This window comes from Ipomoea nil, unplaced genomic scaffold (genome assembly GCF_001879475.1).
Source record: "Ipomoea nil cultivar Tokyo-kokei standard unplaced genomic scaffold, Asagao_1.1 scaffold0382, whole genome shotgun sequence".
Lineage (NCBI taxonomy): Eukaryota > Viridiplantae > Streptophyta > Magnoliopsida > Solanales > Convolvulaceae > Ipomoea > Ipomoea nil.
Window position 1 is genome coordinate 1,164,954 of NW_017616810.1, and position 9,241 is coordinate 1,174,194.

The 9,241-nt window shown below is 38.3% G+C and overlaps 2 protein-coding genes across 5 annotated transcripts; one reads left to right on the forward strand and one right to left on the reverse strand.

Moving 5' to 3' along the window:
- Window positions 1-1,201: 1,201 nt before the first annotated feature.
- Window positions 1,202-4,263, forward strand: LOC109171924 (B3 domain-containing protein REM17-like). 3 transcript variants are annotated; one of them, XM_019321021.1, is made up of 7 exons: window positions 1,202-1,349; window positions 1,442-1,727; window positions 3,009-3,106; window positions 3,179-3,413; window positions 3,586-3,671; window positions 3,765-3,999; window positions 4,097-4,263. In XM_019321021.1, the coding sequence occupies exons 1-7, from the start codon at window positions 1,281-1,283 to the stop codon at window positions 4,123-4,125; spliced, it is 1,038 nt and encodes a 345-aa protein (XP_019176566.1). In that variant the 5' UTR covers window positions 1,202-1,280; the 3' UTR covers window positions 4,126-4,263. The 3 variants fall into 3 exon arrangements, with proteins under 3 accessions (XP_019176566.1, XP_019176568.1, XP_019176567.1); XM_019321023.1 differs by having other exon boundaries at window positions 3,021-3,106; window positions 4,097-4,262; XM_019321022.1 differs by having other exon boundaries at window positions 4,100-4,261.
- A 71-nt stretch (window positions 4,264-4,334) lies between these two features.
- On the reverse strand, window positions 4,335-8,424 carry LOC109171925 (putative UDP-sugar transporter DDB_G0278631). 2 transcript variants are annotated; one of them, XM_019321024.1, is made up of 8 exons: window positions 8,238-8,423; window positions 8,079-8,152; window positions 7,465-7,570; window positions 7,130-7,375; window positions 5,875-5,985; window positions 5,628-5,786; window positions 4,803-4,946; window positions 4,335-4,667 (listed from the first exon to the last, which is right to left on the reverse strand). In XM_019321024.1, the coding sequence occupies exons 2-8, from the start codon at window positions 8,108-8,110 to the stop codon at window positions 4,503-4,505; spliced, it is 963 nt and encodes a 320-aa protein (XP_019176569.1). In that variant the 5' UTR covers window positions 8,111-8,152; window positions 8,238-8,423; the 3' UTR covers window positions 4,335-4,502. The 2 variants fall into 2 exon arrangements, with proteins under 2 accessions (XP_019176569.1, XP_019176570.1); XM_019321025.1 differs by lacking the exon at window positions 5,628-5,786 and having other exon boundaries at window positions 5,820-5,985; window positions 8,079-8,424.
- Between the last annotated feature and the right edge of the window lie 817 nt (window positions 8,425-9,241).

Below are 9,241 nucleotides of genomic sequence, written 5' to 3' on the forward strand. Positions count from 1 at the left end.
AAAAAGATGCCAACATGAAAGGGTAATAATGGAAAGAGAGAACAACTCAGTTCCTTCTATTAATTAGGGGGATTTTCATAATAGTCGGACCCACACCACTTTAAAGCTACTATCCTGCTTCACGTGTGAAGCTTACAATTATGCCCAGCGGGCGCGTTGTTGGCCGTTCTTTCACTTTTTTTTTTTTTTTTAAATCAGTATTTGTATTTTTTTTTCTTTTCTTCTCTTACCTAATTACACTTACAAAAACTTCTCAAAATTCACAATAAAATTCTCATTATTGGAGATGCTCTAAAGGCATCCTCAATAGTGTGAAGATTTTGAAGAGATTTTACAGGTGTGATTAAGAAAGAGAAAATGGGAGAAAATGCATAAAGAAAAAAGAAAAACAAAATATTAAAAAAAAAAAAGTTTAACACACCCAGCGGGCGCGCTGTTTCTGCCCAACGTGCAAGAGATGCGCAAATAAGAAAATAGATGGGATCCACATTACTGATAAAATTCTCATTTTACTGCAACAAACTCAGGAGTTTTTTGCACTTTTGGTCCCATGACTATGATGTCATTAACAACTTTGATCCACGACTTTTAAAAATTGTAGAATTGGTCCACGACTATGACTTTCTTAGCAAATTTGGTCCTTTCGGTGCATTTTTCGTTCAATTTTTACCAAAAAATTTTACTTCCCATTTTAACATGGGTAATATTATCTTTTCCATCTCACAAATAAATAAATAAATCATTAAACACAACCAGTGGTACACTGATTGAAATTAAATGTCACCCAATTCCGATTCCACTTTCAGTTTCACCCTCCTCGCTAAACGCCAATTTTTTTAGCTGTTTATTTATTTATGTCATTAGTTTCTGAGATGGAAAAGACAATATTACCTGTGTTAAATTGGAGAGTAAAATTTTTTGGCAAAAAATTAAATGAAAAATGTACCGGAAGGACCAACTTTGCTAAGAAAGTCATAGTCGTGGACCAATTCTATAAGTTTTAAAAATCGTGGATCAAAATTGTTAGTGCAACATTATCGTGGACCAAAAGTGCAAAAAACTCACAAACTCAGCCCCCTCTCTCCTCTCTCTTCCCCGTGTCATTTTTTCTTAAATCTTGTGCAAAATCCCCATTTAATGGGTTGAAGTACAAGTACTAAAACTTTCCAATCAGTATCTTATCAGTCCTATCACCTCACCAGTCACCACCATACCCATTTTTGCGACACGGAGCTATCCAAGTTAAAAACACTTTCTTCCAAGTCTTTTGCAGCGCAGCCATGAAAACCATTCCTCCCCAAAACCCTCACTTCTTCAAGCCCATTTTTAAAGGTTTCAAGAATGGCGTGGTAAGCATATCTCTAATCTCCCCGTATGTATATGTGGATTTCTTAATTTCTCTGCTGTTTTGTTCAAAGATTGCGTCTTTTTCCATTTTCAGAACATACCCACAGCTTTCTTGGCCAAGTACTTGAAAGGGCAGGACCCAAAGTTTGCGATACTGAGAAGGGGGGATCGGAGATGGCGGGTGAAGATCCGCGGCGGCCGGATGCTCGCCGACGGCTGGGAAAAGTTTGCGGCGGAGAATGGTTTTGTTGTAGGTGACTTTGTGGTGTTTAGACAGGAAAGAGATACGGTGTTTGATGTTTCGGTTTTCGAGCCCAGTCTATGTGAAAGAGATTTCCCACTTCCTGTCCCTCAGCCTTCCAACAACTTTTGCTCTGCTGGTAAAACATTTTCTCAAGGCTTCTGCTATAGAATATCATAGGAAATAACATATTAACATGTGACTAAATATATTTCATAATTTGTTTTGTCTAATTAACGTCTAATTGTGCGTGTCTTTTTACTCGAGACTCACTAAAAAGTAAAAACTCATTTATTACAACACTTCTCTCCTTCTTTATCTTCCCTCCACCTATATCACTCTCTCCTCCATATATGTCCAAAAAAAAAAACATGAAACTTATGTTTATAGATGTGATGAAACTAATTGATCCGGGTATGCATGGGTCAACTAAGCATAAAATATAAAGGACGAAATAGTAAAAGAAATAATATTGTACTCCATAATAATAATGGATGGATTAATGCAAGAGCATTACAAGAAATATTGTGTAATAATGAGACATGATTGTATAGACTAAGACATGATAGAATATAAAGGAAATCCTAACCAATTTGGACCACAAGACAAGGCCAAAACCTCCGGCAAATTGTTCTGTGCACCCGGGTTTACATTGCAATGTTGATCCCAATTCAAAGTTCACAATTTATATACTAAATATTCACAATTTACATACTGAATGTTCACAATTTAATATGTTAATTGTTATGAGCCCACCTTGCAAGGTGGACCTGGGTCCATGGTATAACTATTGAAAACCCCCCACGCTGGGCCACAGGGTTGGGCCAAATCCAACTGCCCCTACCCCGGAGACGGACTTCGAGGCAGAACGGCTATCACCCAATGCCGGCTGCTAAGGCCGAGTCTCGGACACGGGACTTGGGCCGCGGGTCCCTGCACCTGAGTCCAGCCACCCGGGTAGCCTCATCTGGTTCTCTGGGTCCAGGTCCTTCACCTTGGACTATCCACTGCCAGGTATTCTATCTTGGGTTCGAACCACCTTCTTGGTCCGGATCACTAATCTTGGGTTTCAGATCCCTATTTTTGGACCGTTTCCAATATATCCATTAGCATATATGCACACACCTATTTTACTACTTATTCCATTTCTTCCTGAAGTCTATTTCTCCAACGATTTTAGGAACCATGATTCTTTCCCTGTAGTTTTGTAAGTCTATGTTGTTATGTTGTGCGTTCCCATGATTTATTGGGGGAAAAGTTGTTCCAATTCTACTTCCGGCTTAGCAAACTGTTCAAATTTCTGGTGTAACAATGGTGCACTTGTTAATTTCTGTAAGATTGATGTTTCTTTTTGTTTTTTTGTTTTGTTTTTTGTTTTTTTTTTTTTTTTTTTTTTTTTTCCTGGTCTCTGAATGGTTAGTTGAACCAATAGCACGAGATACTACTTCAACCTCACCCGCTGATCATCCTTACTTTGTTTCCACTATAAAACCGTACTGCCTCAAAGCTCAACAACTGGTAAGAGTATCCTCAAATGCAGAAGTTGAACATATTTATGCATTATAGGTGTGAAACTTGAATGTGTTGCAGTATCTTCCCATGGAGTTTGCGAGGTCCAATGGCCTAGTGGCAAAAGAAAAGCGCGAGATGATTTTAAGAGACGATAAAGAAAGATCGTGGTCAGTGGTTCTGAGGAGAGATGGCTATCATTTCGGTATTCTAAAAGGTTGGCAAGCATTTCGAGTGGCTAATGGTTTGAAAGAAGGAGATGCATACAAGTTTGAGCTGATTAAGACTGGGAAAACGCCTATTGCCAAATTGCATTGTAAGTATGGTTTTTCTTCCCCGCTTTTCACTGCTCGTGTTTGCCTTATGGCACAGCAAAACTGTTTCAAATTTTCGGGCTGTTTGGTATGTCAGATAGGATTTGGAACAATTGTGTACATGTTAAATGTTAATTTCTGTTTTTCGACTTGGAATTTTTGAACCAATAATAGTACTGGGCACTACTTCATCTTCGTCTGCTGAGAATCCTCATTTTGTTGCCACTATACAACCGTACTGCCTCAGAAGGTCCAATCTGGTAAGAGTATCCCGAAATGCAGAACTTGAACACGAGAAATAATAGCTTTATGCAATATCTGAAACGAACTTGAATGTCGTAAAATTTCTGCAGTATCTTCCGCTGGAGTTTGCAAGGTCGAATGGCCTAGTGGGAGAAGAAAAACGCGAGATGATTTTAAGAGACGATAAGGAGAGATCGTGGACAGTAGTTCTGGGGAGAACGGGGCATCACGTTGCTCTTATGGGAGGTTGGCGAGCATTTCAGATGGCTAAAGGTCTGAAAGAAGGAGATGCATACAAGTTTGAGCTGATTAAGAGTGGGAAGAAACCCATCGCCAAATTCCACTGTAAGTGTCGTTTCTCTTCCATCTTTTTAGCAGTTTTGAAGGCAAAAACTTGTGTTTTTCTTGCACATATGGCAATGGGAGCTAATGGTGATTGCAGCAGGTCACTTTTCTGGAGAAGAAGATTGAAGGAAGCTGCTGCAGGCATGCTTTTTTGTGAATGAATCCATTGTACTAAAAGATGTTGTTTTCCTTGTGCTTTTTTGCTATGTAATCTTAGACTCTGTAGTGTACAAAGTTGATGTGATCTAAATGAATGGATATGATAAGGTAGATACCTAATACTATTGGTACTATAGAAAAATCCTAATTTCACTAACTTAAGAACAACCAAATCAGACTAACAAAAAATAGCTGCAAATTGGAGAATGCAGTAAGCTGTCATATAACAAACTATGCAATAATGTTTGTATACGAATTCTGTAGCATAAATGGCCGACTGGAAAAAACAAGAAACTAGTTGCAAAAAAATAAGCTAAAAACCTCTTAGAATCAATGTGTCAGTATTATTTTCGATGCGCTTCAATATCATTCATTGTCTTGGGCAACTTGTTCTTCTTTTGTTGATATTTCGCGTATGTATACCACAAGCCACCAACCGTGTTGATCACCAGGCCAGTGACATTTAATGCGTGCACTTGAACTCCTCCCAACAACACAAAGCCTAGGGTCTGCATTAGACACCCGAGATTTCATAAGAGCTTTGGTTTTGTTCCCCGCAAAATAAATAACTTAAAATGATGGCAAGAAGCAGCAAGCATTTGTGCACAAAATGACAAATGACCGAGGATTATAATCATACTCACCGTGGATCCGACCCCCTTGAGCACTCCAACAATTGTGGTAGTTAAGGCAGAGTTGACTACGGTACATAAAAACATTGTGTAATTTAAGACTATACCCATCACCAGTGAAAGTAGGAGTGTGACAAAGAATGATATAGAAGTGCTCTGTCAAATGAGAAAAAGAGTATAATTTAAAATGATATCAAAGTACTCCATCAGATGAGAAAAAGAGTATAATTTAAAATGATATCAAAGTACTCCATAAAAGCAAATCATAGAAAATGAAGTGGACAGAGCATGGCATATCTATGTGGAAAATATGAAATCAAAAAAAAAAAAAAATGTTTTACTATTGCAGCCAAACCATGTCATATCTAAGATTTTTGTATACTTTCTTAAAGTTGGAGATATATAGAAAAATTCAACCAGCTCTGCAAATATCTAAAGGTAAGTGCTTTATAGTTCACTCTTTGGGTGATGAGGGAAACCTGCAGCCACTACCCGAGAGCGTGCACTAGGTAAACCCTGCCTTGTGACCCTAGCTGGCAAAGAACCACAAGTAAACCAACTTAGGTTGCCCATAGCTGACCGGCTCAAACCAAGAAGGCCAATAGGCCGCTCTCGTTAGGAGTCGAACTTGTAACCTTGTGGTTACAAAGTCAACAGCCTGACCAACTTGACTAGGGTTGCCCCCTACAATCCATTATTTAAATATTACTTAGTTAGAATGTGTTATTTGTGTTTTATACATAGAAAGTTTCTCTTCAATCTACAAAATAAATGTTTCCTAAATTACGATTCAAGTTACCAACTGCTGAACATAGTGACATGGGCCAGGAATCTAACCTTTGTAAATAATATTGACAAAGAATCTGGAAACTCTCCTGTAGCTATAATAAGGAATAGCAGAAATGGTAAAGACAAAATGCTGTTATAGAACATAATCTCTATTGATGAAAGCCCATCCTCTGCTCCTGACCTTTCAACTAAAACAAGGTACATGGTCTGCAAATGAAAATGAAAACTTTAGCACTTAACTCAGCCAAGGAACACTCTGAACCATCTCCTGAACAATGGGCACTGAATGACAAACCTGAAAGAAAACGGAAATAAAGGCCATGCTATATCCGAAAAGATCAAATGAAAAGTCTCCCAGTGCTGCTACAAGAACTCCAGCAGCAGTTGTCAATACAGAAAGAATGACCTGAAAAGAGAGATGGGTTGCAAATAGCCCTAGAGAGGATAAATTTGAAATGTGTAATCGAGGTATTTGTTATATAGGCATTTATAGTTTATCCCCAGATGTGAGCCGATATTAACTTAGAGTTCACTGATATACTCCTCCGCATAAGAAGACTTCATGAGATTCTTAGAATTGTCTCTTGCATTTAAAAAAACAAAAAAAAAAAACAAAAAAAAAACAAAAAAAAAAACAAAAAAACAAAAAAAACAAAAAACAAAAGCAAAAAATAAAGGAAGAAAGAAAGAAAAATCTAAAAAGAAGAACAAGAAAGGAAGAAAGGAAGAAAGAAGTGAGAAAGAGGTTCTGTGAATAGACAAAAGCACAGTGTGTGTGGAACAGGATAGGTGGGATTAAGAACAATACCAATTGATATCTGAGAAAGAGAGAGAGAGAGAATACATGTTTCACATCACTTATGGTCCAAATCAAGTTTGATAAATTATTCTCTAGTTGATTTATCAATATTCCTATGAGTACTAAAATTGCTGTCAACTAATATCACAAGTCCCACCATTTATAGTTGTAAAAATCTCATTCAGAACATGAGAATGCATTTAACTTGATAAATATTTCTTAAGCCATTACTCTTTGGGGCTTGTCAGGGCACAAGGTGCACTAGAAGAGCAAACTTAGAGCTCACAATCAATGGGATATTAGGGACACTCAAGAGCTTGCCTGCAACTCAAAGTGATCCACCATTAGTCCCTCCATCAAGGAATTAACAAGAAGAGTAACAGAGGGACTAATGGCGGTTAACTTCACATAGTTGGCGATGGGTGGCTAATTTGGAAGTTGAAGGGTTAAAGTGTCAAATACGGTAAATATGGGATTCAGAAAAGGAATAAATCAGATATATGCATTTATGTATTTTCAGCAATACGCCAATACCTAATATAAAAAAAAAAAAACAAAATCAGTAACAATCCATGCTATTCAGCAAATCTCAACTTGGCCGCTGACTCCACTAAAATACATGTACATTTACAGATGAAACAATGTCATGAGATAGAGCAAAGTATCAAAACACCCAAATGTATAAACTATAAAGTAGCCAATGCTGGCAAGAACAGTATCCAGTAAGGAAACTAGAAGTCCAAGTACAAACCTGAGTGGTAGGTCTTGCCTTTCCCGCAAAGAATCCAGCTACTAATACAGCGAGTGGTGTAAGCCTTTTGATGGCAATATACATTGGAATATTGACTCCTTTCAAGCTTGCTAATGCAAATGCCACATTCGCATTATAGAACAAGGAAACCAGGAAAAGTCTTTTTGCAGTCTCAATGCTAAATCCTTTGGCTTTAGTGTATCCCAGTACCCTAGCGAAGTAAATCAGCAAAGTTGATGCTAATTGCTAGTATTAAAAGAAGGAAGCTAGTCAACATCCGAAAAGATCCAAAACTTAAAATTCAGCTTATATACACACAACAAACGAGCCTACACCTGAAGAGTGAGAAGCGTCATTGACTGAGAATATTGCATAAGCACAGCCTTGTTTATGAACACCATAGCCATCGATGCAACCCCATACGAGACTGCAGCAACCAAACTGCATTTACATACGCACGCATCATATTAGTAAAATCCCCAGGTGCCCACACGGACAGCACGAACAGCTCAATTGGTTGTGGGGTTGTAGATTATAGGCAAGGACACAGGATCAAACCCATAGCCCCTCAAGAGTTAAGCCCAATATGGTGGGCTCCTTTGCGCCACCATGCCAAATGGTCATTGAGTCACTGTGATTTAGCATTCCACTATCCTATCTAGTCAGAATGTGGGACTTATAGGCCAAAGAATTTTGCCTTTTATGGGAAAAGGCAAGTGGAGTTACACCCCATGTGTGGGCTCCGAAGCCCTGCAAAGGTCCTGGCCATCGAGTAAGTTACTGTGATTTAACCTCCACTATCCTGTCAGGGGATGTGGGGCCTAGGGCAAGGGAATTTCTCATTTCGTGGGAAGGGCAAGTAAAATCTCCAGGTCTCAAAACCAATACAGGTATGCATGTATGTAAATAAGGTATGAATTTCATGCGTTGATCAGAAATGAAGCCGGACCTGTTATACGGACTGATTTCCATGCTAGCCATCGTCAATCTCTGAGCTTCGAAGAGTATACTCCAATCACTTTACTGACCAAATGCAAACACAAATTCATAGAAAAATTGAATCGGATTACATAGCAGCGCAGTGCATTTCACGAACGAGAGGGAATACCCGGTGATTTGCAGCGACAGAGTATGATTCAATTGCGGATTTACATAACTTGATGGGATTCGGGAGAAATCTGGTATGAAGAATTGAGAAATTGGGCGGAGTTTTCTTGGATCCAGAGAAGGTTATCCTTTCCGCGGAGTAGAAAACGTAGACCGGACCAAAATTCAACTACAAGTATTCTGGGAAAGGTTACGTTTGTAAATTAGTTTTTATTTATTTATTTATTTTTTAGTACTGTCAACTTTATTACAAGATAATATATGTTTAATATATTGAAGTCTAAAGTGTCAATATCCCACCATCAGTGCTTCATCTTGTGATTTTTTTTGAATGAGAGCTACAGATGTACTAACTAACTCATTCAAGACGAGTACGGCTGTTGGGTAAAGGATTTCTCAATTAAAGTCGGTTCTACTATAGTTTCTCAGTGGAGTTGTGGGGCCTAAGGGGGGGTCTACGGCTCTGCTTGAGAGAAAGAATCGATAAAGGTATGGGTAGAGATGGACTCAACCGCAATGGTTGCCATCATGAATAGGGAGACTCAGATGGAGGAAACAGTTGTGACTTTAGTAAAGGATTGTTTTGATCTCATCTGTAACTTTCGCATGATTAAAGTTACCCACATTATGAAGGAAGGAAATCAGTGTGCTGATTGGCTAGCAAATTTTGGACAAAGGATTTACTGGGGAACTCTCATTTCGGACTCACCCCCAATGGAGCTCAACTCTCTTCTGGATGCTAATTCTCGTAGTAGGCTGGTCCCGAGGATCCGCTAACACTCTCACCTGAAGGTGCCAAGTTTACTCAAAAAAAAAAAAAAAAAAAAAAAAAAAAAACAGATGTACTAACTGAGCACAATGTACTTCGCTAATTTATTGTATGCTTGGCTAATTTATTTATTAGTTAGTGGTGAGTTAACTAATTCATTGACATCCAATTAATAAAGTCACATCAGAAAGACAAAGTTTAGACTTTAGAGGTGAAAATAACATTTTTTCTACTAA

Bases quoted from the DNA above. Each gene is read 5' to 3' on its own strand.
- LOC109171925 (XM_019321024.1), bottom strand. From the start codon at position 8,110: ATGGCTAGCATGGAAATCAGTCCGTATAACAG. The intron at 7,571-8,078 runs GTCCGGCTTCAT...ATGTAAATGCAG, and splicing joins GAAATCAGTCCGTATAACAG to TTTGGTTGCTGCAGTCTCGT. The intron at 5,986-7,129 runs GTTTGTACTTGG...CTCTCTTTTCAG, and splicing joins AGGCAAGACCTACCACTCAG to GTCATTCTTTCTGTATTGAC.
- LOC109171924 (XM_019321021.1), top strand. From the start codon at position 1,281: ATGAAAACCATTCCTCCCCAAAACCCTCACTTCTTCAAGCCCATTTTT. The intron at 3,672-3,764 runs GTAAGAGTATCC...AAATTTCTGCAG, and splicing joins GCCTCAGAAGGTCCAATCTG to TATCTTCCGCTGGAGTTTGC. The intron at 4,000-4,096 runs GTAAGTGTCGTT...TGGTGATTGCAG, and splicing joins ACCCATCGCCAAATTCCACT to CAGGTCACTTTTCTGGAGAA.